The sequence below is a fragment of the Scleropages formosus genome, chromosome 8 (genome assembly GCF_900964775.1).
Source record: "Scleropages formosus chromosome 8, fSclFor1.1, whole genome shotgun sequence".
In the NCBI taxonomy this organism is placed as follows: domain Eukaryota; kingdom Metazoa; phylum Chordata; class Actinopteri; order Osteoglossiformes; family Osteoglossidae; genus Scleropages; species Scleropages formosus.
Genome location: NC_041813.1, coordinates 9,196,386 through 9,217,861, shown reverse-complemented (window position 1 = coordinate 9,217,861; position 21,476 = coordinate 9,196,386). Strand labels below are relative to the sequence as shown.

The 21,476-nt window shown below is 44.9% G+C and overlaps 1 protein-coding gene across 7 annotated transcripts in view; it reads left to right on the top strand.

The window, feature by feature from the left end:
• Positions 1–21,221, top strand: part of LOC108918053 (vinculin-like) — a 28,806-nt gene extending 7,585 nt beyond the window's left edge. For 2 of the 7 annotated variants that reach the window (XM_018724960.2, XM_018724953.2), the window contains exons 2-22: positions 3,136–3,206; positions 4,221–4,371; positions 4,663–4,771; positions 5,148–5,270; positions 5,575–5,735; positions 9,449–9,542; positions 9,828–9,975; positions 10,390–10,543; positions 10,749–10,924; positions 11,044–11,234; positions 12,441–12,640; positions 12,991–13,119; positions 13,210–13,359; positions 14,261–14,369; positions 14,475–14,777; positions 14,873–14,997; positions 15,145–15,330; positions 17,248–17,445; positions 19,103–19,306; positions 19,637–19,741; positions 19,834–21,221. In XM_018724960.2, coding sequence (XP_018580476.1) covers positions 3,175–3,206; positions 4,221–4,371; positions 4,663–4,771; positions 5,148–5,270; positions 5,575–5,735; positions 9,449–9,542; positions 9,828–9,975; positions 10,390–10,543; positions 10,749–10,924; positions 11,044–11,234; positions 12,441–12,640; positions 12,991–13,119; positions 13,210–13,359; positions 14,261–14,369; positions 14,475–14,777; positions 14,873–14,997; positions 15,145–15,330; positions 17,248–17,445; positions 19,103–19,306; positions 19,637–19,741; positions 19,834–19,980 — 3,195 coding nt within the window. In that variant the 5' untranslated portion in view covers positions 3,136–3,174 and the 3' untranslated portion in view covers positions 19,981–21,221. The remainder of the gene's footprint in view (positions 1–3,135; positions 3,207–4,220; positions 4,372–4,662; positions 4,772–5,147; positions 5,271–5,574; positions 5,736–9,448; positions 9,543–9,827; positions 9,976–10,389; positions 10,544–10,748; positions 10,925–11,043; positions 11,235–12,440; positions 12,641–12,990; positions 13,120–13,209; positions 13,360–14,260; positions 14,370–14,474; positions 14,778–14,872; positions 14,998–15,144; positions 15,331–17,247; positions 17,446–19,102; positions 19,307–19,636; positions 19,742–19,833) is intronic. The other 5 variants (XM_018724954.2, XM_018724955.2, XM_018724957.2 and 2 more) reach the window with 5 other exon arrangements.
• Positions 21,222–21,476: the final 255 nt, after the last annotated feature.

Genomic DNA, 21,476 nt, shown 5'->3' with positions numbered 1-21,476 from the left:
CTGCTACCCACTACATGGTAGGATGAGGAATGTTTGTCTGAAGAATTGAGCTCTAGGAGGTGGACTCTAACCAGAGAGTGGTGTGCTTTCTGCAGGTGCTCCTTGCAGACCCAGTGACTCAGCCGAGCCCTCAGACATGGAAATGCAGAACTGTAACAAATGGAATTCATGTGCAGGTGGCATGGAGAGTCTGGGAGGTTGTATCTAACAGTACAATGTTCAAGGTCTTGCAAACGGGCTTTCTGCGATTCTGTAATGCTGGTACCAGTAAAAGCCAGGGTTTCCTTGTCTTAGTGAATGTCGTAGTTTTTCTGCCTGCGTGCTGCAGCTTTACGCAGAATCTGCTGTTTCCATCTGAGATATCGGAGCCTATTTTGAAAGGCCGTAGATGAGCCGTGTGGTTCACGCTTGTGGGGTGTGCTGAGAGTCAAGATCATGCTGTTCAAGAAGTCAGTATGTGGTCAAGGTCGAGGCTCAGACTTTCAGCTCATCGAAGAAGGAGGTGACTCGTGACATTTCGTCAGCATGGGTCCGTGGGCTCTGAGCTCAGACTAGAAAAGGCTTCCTATCGCTTGCTGATGAGTTCTCCATCTGCTTGTTTCTTGTGGCTTGCGCTGCAAGGTGGTGATATCACTCTTTCTGAATGTTGTCTGTCTTGTTTTCTCACTCTTTCCCCCGCCCCCATGTATGCAACTTTCATTTTAAGGCAGAATATTTGATACTGTTTGTGGGCAGCTTTGTTAAAATGATAGTGTTTTCTCTTTTTAGCCTCTTTCCCCTGCTGATGTTAGACCGCAGGGCTGAGGCCCTGAAGTTGGCCTGCAGCTGACTTTCACTGCGCTCAGTGCGACACACTCTGTGATTGCTGTGTGTGCACTTGGCCTCTTGCTTGGGAAGCAAAGGAGCCTTTTATAGGCTGACTTGTTCCTGAACCTCGAGTGGCCTCTGGAGTGCCTTCAATGGCCTGCCTTAAAAGGGAGCCCAAACAGGACTGCCTGCTCCCCATCAGCCCTCAGCAATGCCATTGGGCCCTGCTGTAAACAAGCTTCCTGGACTCGGCACAGGGAGGTGAGGACACCCTGTCGTTCAGGCAGGCTGTCGTCAGTGGGAGCCGTGAGTCATCTCTGCCAGACCCCCTTCCTTAGTTTGGTTCCTCTGGAGGAGATCCATAGCAGATCTTTGGCTGCAGAGAGACAGAGATATAGTTAGTCTGTCTTTCCATGAATCAGACCACTTCTCTGTCAAGTGTGCATGTTGTGTAATGGGCTCTGACATGGGTTCCTTCAATAATAGCTTTGTGTTTAGTCCTTTTCTGATCAGTGTTTCTACTGTGACCCTATGTAACACTGGGCAGCGTAACACTCTCTGGCTCTGAGAGACTCCTTCTGTAGAGCCCTGTTCCTGCAAGAGCTCCACAAGGACCAGCCTGTTCCTCTCTCAGAGTCGGATGGTGTCTCCTTATGGCTGCCATGTGGAGGCGGAGAGGAGCCTCGCCAAGGCTGGGGTGGGGAGAGAACACTATGGGCTTCCTGCCAGCCTGTCCCTGGCACTGAGCGCATGTCCAGCAACCCACTTGGTGGCAGTAAGGAGAGCTGCTTTTTAGGGGACCAGAAAAGGTGGTGGGAGAATTGTGGGCTCAGCCTGAGGACTGGGAGAGGGTGCTGGATCGCTGCAGTAGAGATCAATTACACCTGTCTAGGCTTGTAACAGTTCACATGACCCGGTGGTTTGGGACATTTCACAAAACCAAATGACCTTCTGCTATATTTTCTGTCACCCCCAGTCATAGTGATGCTTAGATAGGGCTTTGCTCTGCTTTTGAAAGAGAAGGCTCTGTGCTGGGCCCTCCTCCTGGTGAGACCATCTATGGGAGCTCACCAAACACTCGAGACCCCCCTGCTTTCTGCGCTAGGAGGCCAAGTGGAAGGAGCAGAGGCCAGCTTCCCCCATGGCAGCACGTTTGACAGCACCAATACTGACTTTGGAATGCTCCTGCAGGTGACCCTTTCTGCTGACCCCTGGATCGTTCTGTCCATGGGGAATCCTAGCCAACAGATTCTATATGGCAGCAGAAAAGCAGCAACTTTCATCATGCTTGAGGAGCATGTACAGAGCATGTTGGCAGGGTAGTTTCTGACCAATGATTTGTGCCGTCACTATTCAGCAGAACTGTAGTAGAGCACCTACACCCTCCCCCGGCACATTCTGTGCTTTGATTGGATGGGAGGGATGCTGCATGTTAGGAGTCAAGTTCTCCTGCTGTTTATTTTACTTCTTTCCTGAACCATGGCAGAAGATGGCAGATTCATTCCTCCAAAATCCCTTAAGGGCTGTAGGCCCTTGAAAACCCATTAATCGCAATCCGGAGACACAAATTGAAAAATGCGTTGTAACTGCTTCCGTTGTAATTGCATGTGTGGAAACAGCTGGTGGGGGAAGGCATGTGGTGTGAAGAGATAAGCAGTGTCCACATTGTACAACAGAACCTAAATTCCCTGTGCTCCAGATCTCCAAGGGAGGAAAATTTAGAAATTAGTTTTTTTTTTTTTTTTTTTTTTTTTTTTTTTTTTTTTAAAAGAGTGAGTGATTTGAGGTATCTACAGTCATTTTAGACTGGGCAATTTGAATATTGGTTTTCAGTGGTTCTGTAAGAGGCACTGTCTGTTCATTTAATTTGTACTTCTTTTATGCACCAATTTAGAGTGATGTAAAATGTCACATTTGACCACTGTTTCTGAGTCTTTGGTTTTAAATAGCAATAAATGTTAGCATTCATCATCTGGAAGTTAGTAAGATGTGGGGAAAAAGGCTGTGTGTGTGTGTGTGTGTGTGTGTGTGTGTGTGTGTGTGTGTGTGTGTGTGTGTGTGTGTGTGTGTGTGTGTGTTCAAGCTCCAGAGCCTCAGCCTGCCCTGTTCAGGCTGTGCTGAGAGGATGCACACAGTACCCCATTGTTGTATAAAATGGAGGCCGGCCAGCCCACACCCTCGTTCAGCACTGTCACTTGATCAAGACAGACAGCCGTCCACGTGAGAGTGCTTAACTGAGTCCGAAAGGCATCCGACTTCCGTCGACCACCCTGCTTCTATGTCTTTATGCTGATCAATGCTTCATTCTCTTTTTTCCTCGTTGACCAGGTGGGGAAGGAGACGGTTCAGACGACAGAGGACCAGATCATGAAGCGGGACATGCCCCCAGCCTTCATCAAGTAAGCACACCTGGCTATGCTTGCTTGCTTCTTACCACAGCCTGAGAGCTTGGTTATGTGAGTGATAATAGTTGGTATCCAAACAGATTGCTGCAAAGGTTGTAGTGATTTCAGAGCTAGAGCTGTGCGTGTGTCTGCGTTTTGTATTGTGGGGTTCTGTTGGGATTCTTGGGCAATTGTTGCTTGTTGTTCTGCTCAGAGTGAAGCTGCTTCAGCAGAGCAGCATAATACTGACAGTAGTTTTCCCAAAGGTAATGGGCCATTCTCTCCTGTGCCAAAACCTTAATGTACAACATGATCTGAGTTGCTCCATTTTACATCCATCGTTGCTCTGCTTGGTGTGTGTGTGTGTGTGTGGAGAGGCTTATTGAAGGGTTTTACATTTACATTTATTCATTTAGCAGATGCTTTTGTCCAAAGCGACGTACATCTCGGCGAAAGTACAATTTATGCATTACATTAAGAGAAGGAGACATAGCTTCAGACATGAAAGTCTCAAGCAAAGATATTTGTGTATCTTTGTCTATTAAAGAACACCAGACTCCGGTGTTTTTGCGTGTGTGAAAGGGAAGGGAGCAGCAACACCCAGTGACCAACAAAAACTTATAGTTCAAGTCTGTGAATGAGGTACTCGAGTATTGTTCTCCCACATTAGCCATGTGTAAGTGTAGCAGATGGTCAGACATTGTCAGAAATGTGTTCGGTTTCTTGTTCATAAAAGCATGACCCATTTCAGCTCCTTGTTTGCTCCTTGTCCAAGGACTGAGTTTGTTTATTGTGATTTAAGACACACTTTGTTGCTGTGGTCGGTGTGAGGCCTATGGTGCTTCCCAAAGTGTGAAGTTTGTGCTTTTCTCTGAAGTGTGTGTGTGTGTGTGTGTGTGTGTGTGTGTGTGTGTGTGTGTGTGTGTGTACGCACGCTTTTCTCATTACCAATTCTGGTTCCGAAGCCGTAGGTAGATTGCCCTCCCCTTGCCAACAGTGTTTTCTCACATCTTTCCTCCATCCTGGCAGGGTAGAGAATGCCTGCACCAAGCTGGTCCAGGCATCCCAGATGCTCAGTGCAGACCCCTACTCGGTCCCTGCCCGCGATTATCTCATTGATGGATCGCGGGGGATTCTCTCAGGGACCTCGGACCTGCTTCTCACGTTTGACGAAGCTGAGGTATATTGGATGGATCCTTTGCAGGGAAACAAAAAGCAGATGCTTTTCAGTTCCATTCATTCATACGCTCCTAGGCCATCAACTACAGCAGTTATTAAAGAACCAGTTGTCAGATCAAGTCCGCAGTAGTGACCCTGCAGTTGTATTCCTGAGAAAGGCACTTATTTTAGCCAGCCTTTTCAAATTGGGCACAAGGGTGAAAAGTATGGAATTCAGTTTTTAAAGAGGATTTTCGAAACATGTAAATTACTAATTTAATAAATGTATACCGTTCATAATTTTGCATTTTAGGTTCGCAGAATCATCCGTGTATGCAAAGGAATCCTGGAGTTCCTAACCGTGGCGGAGGTGGTGGAGAGCATGAACGACTTGGTTACTTACACCAAAAACCTTGGACCAGGTGATTCCCTTGCTGCCACTCAGGTCTTGTGACGTGAACATGACCAGCTGCTGCCCTCTGAATTTTTGCAACTGCAAAATGCAGGGGTAAAATGATTGCAGATGGTCTCTGCAGTTGCCTCATCAGCATCGTACCACATTACAGTTAGAAAGTCTGAGGTTTGTCGTCTGCTCGGGGCCCTACAGCTGTAGTCAGCGGAAGGGTTTCAGTTTGCAGACAATGGTTAAAGTCTACTAAACATAAGTCACTATTCTGAAGGTCACCTCATGGTATCTGTCACAGACAGTCACGTATAGCACAAAGCTTGGAATGTCTTATTTGGGGTGAATAAGTGCTGTCCATCTTCATAAGAGTCATGGTGTCCATCATCCCCCAGGCATGACGAAAATGGCCAAGATGATTGACGAGCGGCAGCAGGAACTCACTCACCAGGAACACCGGGCCATGCTGGTGAACTCCATGAAGACTGTTAAGGAGCTGCTCCCTGTTCTCATATCAGGTGACCTTGAGACCTCTTTAATTCCACTAGCGCTGCATGTGGTGAAACTGAGAGCTGCATCTATATATTGATTCTGTTGTTACTTGGGTGTTTTTGTGTTTTAACACAGCATTTGTGCAAGTGTGCGTGCATGCGGGTAAAGTAACTCCTAAGTCGGCTGCATCGTATCTAATAATTAACAATTCCGTTGCTGCTTTTAAGCACAAATCCGTAGAATAGGCTGCAAGAACATTTAAAATCTAAGAACGGTGTAGGTAGGTAAAGGGTACAGATTTCAAGCACTAACAGAACCTGATGTTCTCAGCCATAAAGATCTACGTGACAACAAAGAGTACAAGAGGCCATGGTGTGGAGGAAGCGCTGAAGAACCGCAACTTCACATTTGAAAAGATGAGCTCGGAGATCAACGAGATCATCCGTGTGCTGCAGCTCACCTCCTGGGACGAGGACGCCTGGGCCAACAAGGTGCGCTCCCTCCCTCTCTCTCGGCATATGATAGGTCACAGCCTTCAACTGTTGGACTGTGCATGTAGGCGGTGAAGTGTTTTTGTACTGGACAATGGAAAAGCTTTGGGACAAAAGTTATTTCCAGCATTTGCCTTTTAATATTGACCTACTGTTAATTTTGACACTAGCAGTACTCTAAGTAACAAGTACAGTATGTGACTTTACCTTTTGGTTTTAAAACTTATTTTTAGAATCTTTTTCAGATACATACAGCTATTCTGTGATGATGTGTTACCAAACTACTCTGGCCACTCCTGTTTCACTGTATACTTTTAATACTTAGCATGCTTTCCCAGTATTTACTTTCCCATGTCACTCGACATTTTAAATCCCTGCTAACAGACCTTTTTACTTTACTGCTATTGCTTTTCACTTTTTTTTTTCTTTGTTGTTATAAGTTGTTAAACATTTTGTATTTTTTGTTCTTCTTCCTTTGCCTTTTCTTTTCGCCCTTGTAGAAGGTAAGCCTTCCTCTTTCCCCCCCTCTTGCTGTGCTGGAGCATGTTGCGTTGTTTCAACATACGTGTGCCATGTGCTGACAGTCTTGTGCCATGCCGTTGCTTAGCGTGTTAGACATCGCAGATTCACGGGTGGTCTGTCGGTCACCTCTGACCTGTGGCTGATCAATAGTCCACGGTGTTCGTGCAGCAATGGAATTATTTATTTTTGCTGTGTTTGCAAGTTCAGCAAGTTGGCACAGACATAAAAACGTTTGGTCTTTGTTGGTTTGTTTCTACACATTTTGATTTTTCACCACTAAGAGCATCAGTGCTCCTTTCTCCAGTATAATGCCACAGCTCCAGTTTGCCCATATTGAAGGAGTTGGGCCTCTGACCTTTGACCTGTTCCCTTAGTGCAACCAGTAATCCCAGTGTACAGGTAAAGGGCTTCACCAAAGGCTGACTGCTCCAAGACACCCGTAGTTAAAAATATGCTTAATCAAAGCCAATGTTTCTAAAGCTGTTTGGCAAAGTGGTGACAGAAAACCCATTAAATCTTTTGAGGGACTTCAGAAAACTTCAGCCTCTGCCAGGTACTCCTCTGGGAATTTAGAGCCTCATGTCAATTGTTGATGAAGACAGTAATTTCCCAGGTAGATTGTGTGAGCTTCATCTGACTACTCAACCATGAGGATCCCAACACCAAGGACAATACCCAGTGTAACCAGTTCACATCACCAGTATATAAACTTAGATGGCTTTTGCTGAAACAATGTTACAGAGCAGCCAGCCACTATTACAGCTTCCTTTGTCAAGCTGAAAGAGAGAACGAGGGATTCTGCTGCAGAGAGCAGATAGAGCAGAATGAAAGTGGGTCATCAGCAGGCCAGCTGGCCACCATTAATGTGCACAGCTGATTCGGGGAAACTGTTTTCATTATCCTCCAGTTATTCCAAGTTGGAAACAAAGCGCTCAGTTACACTGTAGGTATTCTTACTATAGACAACATATCCAGAGCACACAAGTTTGGCTCATGGAAAGGTCTGTGGCATTATGCCTCCAGGTGGGAGGAGGGAATGTGTGTTGGAGAAGGGCTATGTGTTCCACTGCTCTGCATTCGGCTGGGCTTTTTCATCCCTTGCTCATTGAAGTGCTGTCCAAAGAGGAGCTCCTCTTTCTGTCTGTGGATGTCCGGCTCCACGAATGCTGTTGTGGGATTTCTGCCAAACCTAACACCTCACCACTAATCCTCACTCAGTGGGGGGAGTAGCGCCAGCTGGTTGATGTGTCTGTGCGCACGCGTATGCGCATCTATGTTTCAGAGAGAGAAAGACGGATGAGTTCATCCCCGAGAGGGGGGCCTTCCTTTCACACATCTGAGCCACCTCTTTTTCATCTCTTCTTGCCATACTTCCATCAAGACAATCACAAGCTCACAGGCATTAATCCCATAGCCTGTCTTTGTTGTCGATGGCTTCCATTGGACATCTCATTTCCCTGAATCACTGTGATTTACACCTTTCTGTTTTCTGGTGAACTTCTTATATCACTACTTAACTGCTCTCCTGTGGTCCTTCTTGCATATGACAGACAGCAAAGGTCAAAACGATGGACATCACAAAGGCATTAGCTCTAGAAGAATCTTCTTAATGGCCATGAATAATGCAGTATGTTAGTCTGGGGAGGTTTTTGGTGTTGTGAATTATTTAAGATGACCTCTTAGTGCCAGATTGAAATGCAGCAGCATGTCTTGATAACTGCCTTTTAAGTGGTTCCAAATTGTTTGCTTTCCTCTGCAAAATGTTTGTTTGTAGTGGGACACGATGGCAGCTGAAGCAGTCTGTGGTTTGTCCCGAAAGGGAGCGTTGATAAAAGCCATTGTGCAGTTGGTGGTCATGGCTCAGAACTGAGCTCCTTTCTCTTTCTCACTTTTATGGCTTGGGACACACCTCTCTGTGCAGTTTTTATTCTACCTCGGCGGAAGACCAAATAGCTGAACTTTACCGAGCGTTGCACCACATTGTTCGCTGTAGGAGCTACCATTGTTCAACGCAGTCCTTCTATTAAGTACGAGCATTTAAATGACAATGTAATTAATATAATTAGTTCCATTATATAATTGCCGGTGTGTCTTGACCCCGGTGGTAATTCAAGAAGCCATAATTTTGCCAGTGCTGAAAAACTCTCTGCAGCACTGTCGGCATGTGTGAAATGTTAGACACCACATTCTGCGCTGCACAGCGAGAGGCTGTCATCCCTCAGGACTCCCACAAAATGCACACTGGAAGGAGGGGGGAATAGTATTTCAGTCTTTTGACTGCAAAAAGTGTTGTGGATCGGTTGCATGTTTATTTTTAATGTCAGTTACCATAATCAGGGAACCAGAAGTCTTTTTTTGGGTGAAAGAGGACAGTGTGTGGCTGAGGGATTGTTTTATGTACAGACTGACCACATGTGCACCGTTGTGTTTTTACAATATTTGATAAATCCTGGTGGGTGGCCTTGACTGAACAGGGTGTAACCCGGATCAAGCTGTGCAGTGCTGCTGCACTCTATTCCTGCAGCGGGTTGAGCACAGGTTTAACTGGAACACATCTGCCATGTCACTTGTCTTACACTTTTGATAGTGAATAATTAATCACGTCCCGGACATCTGAGACAGTTGTGTCTGTGTGGGCTAAGCTCGTTCTGTGACGGAGATGAACAGATGGAGAGCAGCCACAACGGCATGGCCTTGAAGGATCTCAGATATCCCAAAATTCTCTTTGTTACTGTAAGTAGCCGGTTTTGGTGTCGATCAACACAGCTCTGAGGTCTGCATGCGTGTGTGCTGGTGTGCATTCTCAGCTCCCAGATGAGCAACACACTCCACTGCCCACTTCCACCCCCAGAAAGAGGGGTGGGGTACTCCTGCACTTGTGTGAAATGACCCGTGACACAATAATGCAGCCCCTCCCTATGGGGCAGTGGGGTGGGGGGGTTCATTGCCCTTCAGCTTCTGAAGGTCATTTGTGCAGCATTATGGCTGCGGCTTCATGCGGACACATGCAGTAAGCACATCTCCTTGCATACATTCACCAAGGGCAGACATGAGCCGTCACATAAAAAGCAGAATACTTACGGTGTGCCACTTGTGGTTGAGATATGCCTACTTGGAACACGAGGGATGAAAATCTTGATTACTTGGTGTAAGGTGCTCACCACAACCACCACTGAATTGTTTTCTCTACCAAGGACACAGAGGCCATGAAGAGAGCGTTGGGAATCATCGACTCTAAGATGAACCAGGCCAAAAGCTGGCTGCGGGATCCCAATGGCCAACCAGGTATGGTGCAGTCTTGTCTGCCCCATTACATTATGGGACCATTAAATTTCCACTGTCTTTGGAGAAAGATGGTGTGTTGAAGGTGTATTTCACACACATGGCTGTCACCTAAAGCACTGGTTCTCTGTTTGTAAAAGGGTCTTGTCTGTTGTATGACTCAATCATGCAGTAATATGAATCGTGAAATATGGCACAGCTGTGTTTCTGAAATAACTGTGAAGGGAAGTATTGCCATAGCAGAACCAATTTCCCCTTTTTGTGCTGTGTGTCAATTTGCTGCCGCAGGGGATGCGGGGGAGCAGGCAGTGCGGCAGATCCTGGATGAGGCCGGGAAGGTCGGCGAGTTGTGCGCAGGGAAGGAGCGTCGTGATATCCTTGGCACGGCTAAGACGCTGGGCCAGATGACAGACCAGGTGTCAGAACTGAGGGCCAGGTATTGTACACCTCTGACCAGCACCTAACTCTAAATCCAAAGCAGGTCTCCCTTTGCTCTGAACTTTGAGTTGGAGCTTTTGCACCCATAATGCATTAGTTGCATTTTGAGAATCTGGAAATATTTTGCATATACTCCCTGAAGTAGATAAGAAGTGAAACTGCTGTTGGGCAGATTGCACCTACCATGACAGAACAGTCATTGCTGGAATGCAGGTGAACAATTCGCAGCTCCCTAGTTTGAGTACTTTCCAGATCTGGAGGGAAAACGGAGAGTTTGTCACTGAGGAGTGCTGGAGCAGGGGTGAGGCTGATACTTACTGAGGTAGTTTTGGAATGAGATGGTGAGATGAACTTCTGTCAGGTTTGAATGGTGATTGGGGGGGGGGGGGGGGTCTCTATTTGCCTTCTGTAGGGGGCAGGGTGCCACACCTGTGGTCTTGCAGAGGGCCCAGCAGGTAGCCCAGGGGCTGGACATCCTCACAGGCAAGGTGGAGAATGCCACTCGCAAGCTGGAGGCCATGACCAACTCCAAACAGGCCATCGCCAGGAGGGTGGACACTGCTCAGGTTGGGCTGCTGTGGACTGTGTGCTCTGTGCTTACCGAACAGTGAGCCTTGTTCTCTGTGTGTAAACAACCACTTTGCAGGTTTTTGAAAGAGTGAGGAGAGCAGAACATCCCACAGGCTGTTCCACAAACCGCCCACTATACAGAGAGGAAGCTGTGGTTCTGACCTGTTTTTTTTTTTTTTTTTTTTGTGTGTGTGTGTGTAGAGCTGGCTGGCAGACCCTAACGGTGGGCCAGAGGGGGAGGAGAATATCCGGGCCTTACTGGCAGAGGCCAAGCGGATTGCGGACCTGTGCGAGGACCCTAAAGAGAGAGATGACATCCTGCGTTCAGTTGGGGAGATCGCTGCCCTCACTGGAAAGCTCACTGAGCTGCGCAGACTGTATGTGGCCAAGGCCTCGGTTGTTTGCTGCCTGTTCCTGACAGCGATATGCGTTTTTCACAGTAGCGTGCGGGTTGATATGCCAGTGACTACTGTCTGTCTTTTTCTGATACTTGTAGGGGGAAAGGCAGCACACCTGAGGCTAGAGCACTGGCCAGGCAGGTTGGTGCCGCCCTGCAGAACCTGCAGTCCAAAGCAGCCCGCGCTGTGGCTAACAGCCGGCCCGCCAAGGCCGCTGTGCATCTGGAAGGGAAGATGGAGCAAGCCCAGCGCTGGATTGACAACCCCACCCTGGATGACCGCGGAGTGGGTGGGTCATATGATGACACACCTCCTACACCAGGGCTGGCCCGGAGCCCTTCGGAACGTTCCACAAACCAGCCACTGTACAATTATCTCCTTAACAGGGTGATTTCAAAGAAGTTTCTCTGTATAATTTTGGCTTTTCCATTCAGACCACATGTAAAGTCCCAGAAAATTACATTGTACAATTCAGAGTAATTAGTACAAGACACATGTAGTCAAGACAGATTCCTGAGAGAGACCTTACATCTAACTCTACAGTGGTATAAATTTTTCAGCTTTGTTCAGCATTACTTTTGCCTTAAGTGAAAATGCAGGATGTTACATTTTGATGCCGCTATGAAAACATTTTTGGTACTGTTACAGTGAAGTACTTTTCTGTACCTTGCAGCAGCACAAGTTCAAAGTAGATACTTTAAGCAGGCAGCATAGTACAGTTATTCAGGTAAACATCAGAGCTCTGCGTAACAGGCCTTTATGCAGAAGAAAACCCAGGAGCAACATCCCCAGGTGATGTTAATGACACCGTAGTGCTTGGCCAACCTCACCGTAATGAAAAGGAAACTACAGCTCCCTAATTACAGTATGATGGAGGAGATGCCAGGGAATTCAATGACTCGCTATTCTTCTCTCCTCTCCCTAGCTTGGTTGGGTGAGTCCACAACACTCAGTGGTGAAGGCATGTGGAGATGACCTCATGCGCTCATTTCTCCCATCATTTACGCTAAGCACTTTTTATAAATGCCATAGAAGAAACGGCTACTTGGTATGTTCAGCACAGTTCTGCTAGGGGCCAATAAATAGAAACGCATAATGCTGAGCGTGGAATAAACTACCCATAGGCTGCTCTTATTGTTGCCTAGTGGCATGTCCCTAGAAGTCTCACTGTTCCATGATCACTGGTACAATAATGTTTATAATGCATTATTATACAGTTAGTACAGACCAGTTAAAGCAGCAGGAAGTGGAGCTATCAGAGGCATGACTAACAAGCCCCATGCAGAAAATGGTTATGGTTCCTTTTGTCACTTCAACCTCAACTCCTTAAATATAGGTGGGTATAACAGAATAATGGTGTATCCCGTGCAATTCACTATGAACAAAAAGCATTCTGCTGACACCACTGCTTTGGCAGTGGTTTGCTGAAGGCTGTAGGTGCTTTTGTCCGTCTGTGAGGAGCCCATAACACTACTACCGCCCTCCCCATCTGCAGGCCAGGCTGCTATCCGTGGGCTTGTAGCAGAGGGCCGAAGGCTGGCCATCACAACCCCGGGGCCCTGCCGCCAGGAACTGCTGGGCCGTTGCGAGCGTGTGGAGCAGCTTATGGGCCAACTGGCGGAGCTGGCTGCACGAGGTCAAGGTGACGCACCCCCTGCACGGGCTATAGCTGAGCAACTTCAGGAAGCCCTGAAAGTAAGAGCCTAAGAGACATATGCACTTTTTTTTTTTTTTTTTTTTGTTTTTTTGTTTTTTAAAAAAAAAAAAAAAAAAAAACAGCCAAGAGCTCCCCCTGCTGACTTAAAAAGTGTTTCTGGAAATGTTGTCTGCTAATTTTTAGTGAAGTCTAAACACCTGAAATTTTACATTTTTTTTTATGATATTTTAGATTTAGGCGATTCCTCTTTCGCTTAGAGTAGAGATATTAGCTGGATTGAGCTTTTTTGCAAAAGGTGTATAATTCTGTGCTGCTGGCAGATGTGTCTGGTATTTCATTTCAAATTGTTTTGGATATGCTAATAAAATTCTGAATAATGTCCTTCCAGGACCTGAAAGGGAAGATGCAGGAGGCAATGACCCAGGAAGTGTCAGACATCTTCAGTGATACCACCACTCCTATCAAGCTGCTGGCAGTGGCTGCCACTGCTCCCCTAGATGCCCCGAACAGGAACGAGGTCAGGGCTCGGGATCCTTCTGTCATATGCAAGAATAACCACAATTGTATTTGTTTTCTATTAAAGTGTTTTATTTGCTTCACTAATTAGGTATTTGAGGAAAGGGCTGCCAACTTCGAGGGCCATGCCACCAGGCTGGGTGCAACAGCTGAGAAGGCGGCTGCAGTTGGGGCTGCCAATAAGAGCACTGTGGAGGGTATCCAAGCTGCTGTGAAGTCAGCCAGGGAGCTGACGCCACAGGTGTGTGTGCGCATGTATCTGTGTGTACGTTGTGTGTTGGAATACAGACATGCTTCGCTTAACAACAGGGAAACGTTCTGAGAAATGTGTCATTAGGCGATTTCGTCGTTGTGCAAACATCATAGAGTGTACTTGCAGCATACAAACCTAGATGATATAGCCTAGATGCAAGAGATGCGGTAAACAAGATTTATGATGCTGGTGCTGGCGTAACAGAGCATACTGTTTTACGGTAAACTTTTTTTTATAAGTAGAAAGAGTACTTGCTAAAATAACAAATACAGTATAATACATAAACCAGTAACATAGGTGTTTAAGTATTATGTACTGTACATAATTGTATGTGCTATACTTTTTATACAACTGGCAACACAGTAGGTTTGTTTACAGCAGTACCACCATGAACACGTTGTGCTATGGCGTCACTAATCAATAAGTTTTCATCATAATCTTATGGGACCACCGTCGTATATGTGATTGGTCGTTAAGCGGTGCATGACTGTATTCCTGAGGAAAATATCCCCATGAGGATAGTAAAGTCTTGAAAAAGACCATACCAAGACATCCCCATAGAAGTAAATACTTCAGATTACTATAAAGGCATTACCTCTTATATGCCTGCTGTTTTTTGTAATAAACAAGCTCTATATATCTCTGGTACAGTGATGAGAGTGCAGAGTACATTAAGAGGTGGAAACTTGTGCTGCAGTTGCTATGAAGGGAACTTATGTATGGAGGATAGTCTGGGTTTTATACATCTGAAATTACAGCACTAGACTGCGTACTCTTACTGCCTCTGTGCTGCAATTCAGTGTTTGCTCAGAGCTAGAGCGGAAATCTGGGAATGAGGTTTTGCTCCATTGAAAATGCACGCACTGACAGTGTATGGGGTTTGTCAAAGGTCGTGTCAGCTGCACGTATTCTACTGAAGAACCCTGGGAATCAGGCAGCCTATGAGCACTTTGAGACCATGAAGAACCAGTGGATCGACAATGTGGAGAAAATGACAGGTACCCAGTTGTCTTTGCTGTCAATAATATGGGTCCAGAAATGGGGAAGAACAACCCAAAAAAATGGGGGAAATTTGAGCATGTGTGCATGCTTGTCTTCCACAGGTTTGGTGGATGAGGCCATAGACACCAAGTCGTTGCTGGATGCCTCTGAAGAGGCCATCAAGAAGGACATTGACAAGTGTCGCGTGGCAATGGCCAATGTGCAACCTCAGATGTTGGTTGCTGGGGCCACAAGTATTGCTCGACGGGCCAACCGCATCTTGCTGGTGGCCAAACGGGAAGTTGAGAACTCTGAGGACCCCAGGTTTGGCGAGATGGTGAAGGCTGCCTCAGATGAGCTCAGCAGGACCATCTCACCCATGGTTATGGAAGCCAAGGCTGTGGCAGGCAACATTCAGGACCCAAGTATGAAGAACAAATAACTTGAGCTATAGTGGGATATTTGATGGATTAATGGAAGAAGTCTAGATCCTAAGGTCCCTTGACCCTTTTGATTGCAGACCTGCAGAAGGGTTTCCTGGACTCAGGTTATCGGATCCTGGGTGCTGTAGCCAAAGTAAGGGAAGCCTTCCAACCTCAAGAGCCAGATTTTCCACCGCCACCACCAGATCTGGATCAACTGCACGTAAGTGTTCCAGAGTCCTAGAATGTCACACCTATTTGGAACGGTTTCTTGTTGAATCTTGCTTGAAATTTGCAAGGTCAAATTGCCTATGTGATAAAGAAAAAGGAGGTCCTAGTGAGTGAGTCACAAGCCCTTGCCTTTGCACAGGTTCATGATGAAATGGCCCCTCCTAAACCACCCCTCCCAGAGGGTGAGGTACCTCCTCCCAGGCCACCTCCCCCAGAGGAGAAGGATGAGGAGTTCCCTGAGCAGAAGGCTGGAGAGATGGTCAGTGAGCCCATGATGGTGGCTGCCCGGCAGCTTCATGATGAGGCCCGCAAATGGTCCAGCAAGGTGAGCGTTCTTACACCTGAGGTTTCCTGGAGTGGACTGTCCTGGGAGACGCGATCATGTAATAGTGTTTTCAGTAGAGTGCTATGGTTTGTTCTATGACGTCCTACTGTTCTCTTGATGGTTTTTTTCGACAGGAGTGTTCTGTAACAAAAATGCTCTGTTTGGTGCAGAAATTTTCACATCCTTATGTATATGAAAAAGTGCAGATTCTCAAGCTGATTTCCTATTTTAGGCACATAGTAGAAGCTGTCATCTTCAGAGCCCCACTATGGTGGATTTATAACAAACTGATTCACGTCTGACCTGGTTACTTTTTCACTTCTGACTTTTCTTCCCCACACTGAATCAACAGGAGGACTTATTCATATTCACCTCACTGTGAGGTAATATAAACAGTATTTGTCACGTGTGACTATTTCTGCATAGCAGACAAGATTATTTTAAGTCAACAAATTAGTTATTGCAGTCCCAGTGTAATTACAAGGTGCTGTTGTTTTCAGCAATGATTTATGGTTGAATTCCTTAACCAATATTTGTATGTAATTGAATATCTTACTAGTGTGTCTTGTTTTTCTGCTAACCTCCTTCCATTTGTAGCTCTGATTTTTCTGGGCTAATTTTTCTTCCCCCATCTTCCTTAAAGATCTTAATATTACCTTGTCTTGTTCGTGTTTTTTTTTTTTTGTTACCATAAAGTTTGTCTGTCTTAGAAGCAAATCAAAATAACCTCTACTGAATCTTGTGTTCTGGCTCTTACTGCCAGCACTCCCTCCCTTTTGTTATAGACATGTTCATTATCAGAGTGTTTTGAATCAAAACATTTTCTTCCATACTGTAGGTCTTGAACAGGATTGTACAAAGGCAGCTTGGCTATAACATCCATTCTCAGTAGCTGTTAAGGGAGATGGCAGTAATTAAAACTGCCTTATAGTAGATACTTTCACTTAGAGCATATTTCTGAAGTCACCATAAGCTAATAGAAGACTAATACAAATATGATCATTAGCGATATAGTATTTTTTTAAAATTTGTGGTTAGTTGAATTGTTTATAATTTTATACAGTTTTTTGGAATGGATGTTACATCTGTTGACTGAAAGCTTAAATGCAACTTCTCAGCACTGAGTGGTCTGTGTTGGTCTTGAGTTATAGTATCAACACAAATATTTTCTTTTGAGCATGAAAAGCAGCTGGTGGAGAATGGAACTATCCAAAGAAAAACATGGTGTGTATACACACAGATGAGTGAGGTAGGGAGAATGTCTCCAGTCTTCCAAACCCTTGAGAACATAGCAACCTGATGGTTTGTCACCTTGTCGTCTTTGAGGAATTCCCTCTACGGACATGGAGTCTGTGGTGTCTGATTTACTGTCCTTCGTGCTCCAGAGGAACCCCTCCAACAGCTCAAAAACGGCCTTTTTTTTTTTTTTTTTTTTTTAGTTAAATATTGCCTTCCCATGACAGAGTTGCCTCGAGACTAACACATCCCTTTTACCCAAGTGTGTGATGTTTCACACATTTGAAATGGCCAGTCATGGATCATTTGTCATTTTTCAGAGTTGACTATGTGCAAACGTCCTCTGAAAATGAAAATGCTTCTCATGCTCCGACTAAAACTTGGTCTCCTTTGTTCCCTAATAGGTCACTGCACATCTCCCCACTAGTAGGTTCTTGTAGGTCATTTTTCCTGTAGCTCTGTTTCCTGGGTTCTAGATTGCCCACCGTGTAGGTCTTTGGTCTTGTAAACCTTTTTTCTTTAGGTTTTTTCTGCCCTGTAGATCTCCTCCTGTATCTCTGGCCTTCCCTGCACCTCCTGCAAGTCTCTTGTACTGTTCTCCTTCCTGTGTCTTATACTAACAGTCTCCTTGTTTCTCCATGCTACCATCTTCCTCCTCCTACTCCCCCTCTACCTCCCCAGCCTGATGTCCCAGATGAGGGTTTTGAGGCCGCTGAGGCGGATATGTATGTTTATGATGAGGATGAAGCTGATTTCACAGACAATGAAGATGATTATGAGGCAGAGCTTCTCTTAATGCCCACGAACCAACCGGTTAACCAGCCAATGCTGGCTGCTGCTCAGTCTTTACACCGAGAGGCTCGCAAGTGGTCCAGTAAGGTACTCCTATTCTCCCGCTGGCTGTGAGTCCGTCTGCATCATCATTTGAAACCGTAGGCCCCGCTGCTGGGCATCTGTGCGGAATGACGAGTGTGATTTGCACTCCCTGGACAAACTGCTACTGGCTTCACTGGCTTCAGTGTTGATTCACCACCTGAAGGAACCTAGTTTAGTGTTGGAGCCTCTCGGGGCTGTGCTGGTGGGGAGTGGACTTGCTCTCAGTAGCTGTCAGTACCTTCTACAAGCCTGTGAAGCCAAGGATGACAATTTCCCCATGACTTCAGGGTCACACTGGAATTCATGTTGCTTGTATATTTGATGTTATTCATTTCTTTTTCTACCTTTTTGTTTGCTTAAACAATGCTAACTGTTCCCAGTCGTCAGCATTTTCGAGAATAACACTAACAGAGTAAGGTTGTCTGGATGTTATGGTACTGGGATGGATAAGCCTGGTTTTCTGCAGAGTATGCTGGTTTTCCTCTTAATTACTTGACCTTTTATTTTAAGACATTCACATTTCAGGCATGTTAAACTGTAAACTGAGAAATGTTTATCAAACATGGGGTTTAATGTAATTTGAATTGTATGGCAAATCAAATACAGAAACAATGAAGGGTGAATAAATAAGCTCAGCTGGACTATACTGATCCTAGAAGCCTCAGAGGTCTTAGACTATTAACAATGAATTTACAGTCACTGCCTTCTCTGTTAGGCTTCCACTTAAGTCATAGGACTGTCCCAAGTACTGCCCCTAGAGAAAAAAACCCAGCATATCCTGATTTCCCCTGTAATGGCCATATGAACAGAACACCTCTTTCGTACATCCTGCATATTTCTTAAAACAGTCCATGAATAGAACCAGGGGGTCTGTTGGAAATTTTGAATGTGACTAATGGCTACAGCTAAAGTGACTGTCAGTCATGACGACAGTGTTATCTTCACTGGTTTAAAGGTGAAATGTCATTTTTACTTTTACCTCTCATCTTCCCTTGTTATTGGAGCTACCAGACACCTGTGCCTCTGACAGTCTGGCCTTTGCAAGTTTCTAACGGGCACATTTCTTACCATCTGTGGGTCTCTAATAGGTGTATCATACTGCATGTGGAAAACATTCATACAATATGTAACTCTGACCCAGAGTGCCAACTAATAATGTACATGTTTGTTTTTTTTTTTGTTTTGTTTTTTTGCTAGCAAGTAAGAATAACATGCAAGTAAGTATTTAAATAGTGTTGTTTGCTAGTATGTGAAACCTATAGGGATGGACATTATTTTTGTATGAAATATTGAAATGAATTTGTAAAATCTAAACATTAAATCATAATCATGTAATCATTTTAGTGTTAAGGGACACAAGGGGTTCACATACTTTCAAGCAGCACTGTCCTGAATAAGAAAATGTGAACCTCACAACATAATAAACCTTTTTTTGTGGATGAATATGAATGTTTCTTCATCTAATACAATTTATGGATTGGACAAAGATGTATTTACAGCGACTAAGTTTAATACAGATGTGCTTTCTAGATGGAAATACTGGCAGCTTTTTTTAAAATTGTTGCATCCTGTTATGCTGATGTACCTCAGACAATTGGAAAATATCAACAAACATGATCCTTGAATTTAATCCTGTATCTCTCTTTTCCACAATCCCCAGGGTAACGACATCATTGGCGCAGCCAAGCGAATGGCCTTGCTGATGGCCGAGATGTCTCGGCTGGTCCGCGGAGGCAGCGGGAACAAGCGTGCCCTCATCCAGTGTGCCAAAGACATTGCCAAGTCTTCTGATGAGGTCACCCGATTGGCCAAGGAAGTGGCTAAGCAGTGCACAGACAAGCGCATCCGTACCAACCTGCTTCAGGTGAGTTGCCAGCAAATGCTCTGCAGAATGGAGTCTGGTTTTGAATTCAAAAACCAGTCTGGTCTAGGTACCATTGTGCTGCAACCCTTTCGAAGGGTTCAGAGTTGACAAGGGTACACACACACACACACACACACACACACACACACACACAATGACCCACATTTGTGTCAGTTTCGTTCATGCAACAAAGTTGGGCGTGTTGTTCATTTTCCAGTTTGAGTTGGTGTTACAATGTTTCCAGCATGGCTATAAGAGTGTTCCTCTTTCTCATTCTGATCAATATGGAGGCCAGCCCACAGTGACGTTTCCACTTTCTCTCCGTCTTAGGTCTGTGAGAGAATCCCTACCATCAGCACTCAACTGAAGATCCTCTCCACCGTGAAGGCCACCATGCTAGGTCGTACCAATATCAGTGAAGAGGAGTCGGAGCAGGTGAGTTACTGTGGTCTTCCAGAAGCTGGTGGACCAGTCAGTGGGCTGCTTGTCTATTGAGCTAAGCACACATGCATGTGCTTCTATCCAAGGCTACGGAGATGCTGGTCCACAATGCCCAGAACTTGATGCAGTCAGTGAAGGAGACTGTGAGGGAGGCTGAGGCAGCTTCCATCAAGATCCGAACAGATGCGGGGTTCACCCTGCGCTGGGTCAGAAAAACTCCTTGGTATCAGTAAGCAGTGTCCCCTGCCACCTTGCCCTCCCCAAAGACAACAGAACGGTGAGCACATCTAGAACTCTGCACTTCCTGGACACAATCCTCCAGGTTGGGGGCTTCGTTTGGACATCGTTTTTGATGTATTGGATTACTGTTAGGTTAATTACTTTGGGATTGCTTTTGTTCAGTTTGTTTGCAGCTGCTGTTATCGTCACATATGGCAGAAGGCACTGTAGTAAGACCCCTTTAAAATGCACGTTCGTGGTATGTTGGACTGTGAGGAATGTAGTCTGCCCTGAGGTATACGGTTCGCATGGGAAGTTAAGGCTTTGCCTTTGTAGTGTAACAGGAGCTTGATTTGGACTTTCTTGTTCTAACATGGGAATTCTTTTGTGTAAAGTCCATATTTCGATTACCTGCAATTATTTCCTTGTACTTTGAAGTACCACCTTTGGCCATACACAAGGTAACGGTGTTAGATTTGTTATGGCCATTTACAGTAACCACATTTTTTTTTTTCTTCCCCCTTAATAAAAATGTTAGTCTTAATGTGGTATTTATTTAAAGGTAGTACCGGGCTTTTTTTTTTGCCGCAATTAGATATTTAGGTGAGTTTATTTTACATCGGAAATGAAGCCAAAGATTTTCTTTCATGCTTGATTTGTTTCCTTTATATTTAGCCATATCTGAAAGCACTGTTTAACCAAACACTAGATTTTGAATGGGGGATAGAAAAGTGTGATTTGATCTTGGTGTACAATAAGCATTGTAAACACCTGTTTTAATGGAAGTTAAGTTAGCATGCAGTATATTGCTGTACAGTTACTAGTCATTTCCATCTGGAAATAGAGTAACTTGGGCCAATTGCACTGTTTCCCTGTCTACTAAATGCCCCAAAACATAAGTTAATGCTGATGATTTGTATGTTTTCACACTTGTACAAAAGTCACCATTTGCTTTCAAGAACTATTTCTAGTAAGTCCCTGGTGGACTATGTCTGAAACTGAGTAGCTGTGCTTATGTATGTCGTTTTACAGATGTACATGAATGCGTTTCCTTACTTTCAGATACTGCCAGTGCCTCGTCTTTGAAATGATACAGAAGGTAATATTCAAATAGTCAACTGATGGAATGATTTCCTGTTTCTGATAACCTTCTGTTTTTTTTGAATGTAAATATGATACAATCTTGATTTATAGTGCCTCATAAAGCCATCTGATTTATGTGCCTTTGAATAAAGTTTTGTAATTTCTTGCCTTATATTCATTTGCGCTTCACTTTTGTCCAAAGCAACTTTAAAGTATGTTCCTGCACCCCTAAGGTACAATAAAACTCTTCACACAGACTTTGATGGAACACTTCTGAATGAAGCACAAAATTTATTCTATCATGTTCATAAACTTTAGAAAGTATGAATTTATATTTTCATGTACACGTGCTAAACTTTTGTAATATGCTATTGTATCAGATAGCATCTTATTTTTCATACGTGTTAATTTTTATGTCAAACACTAT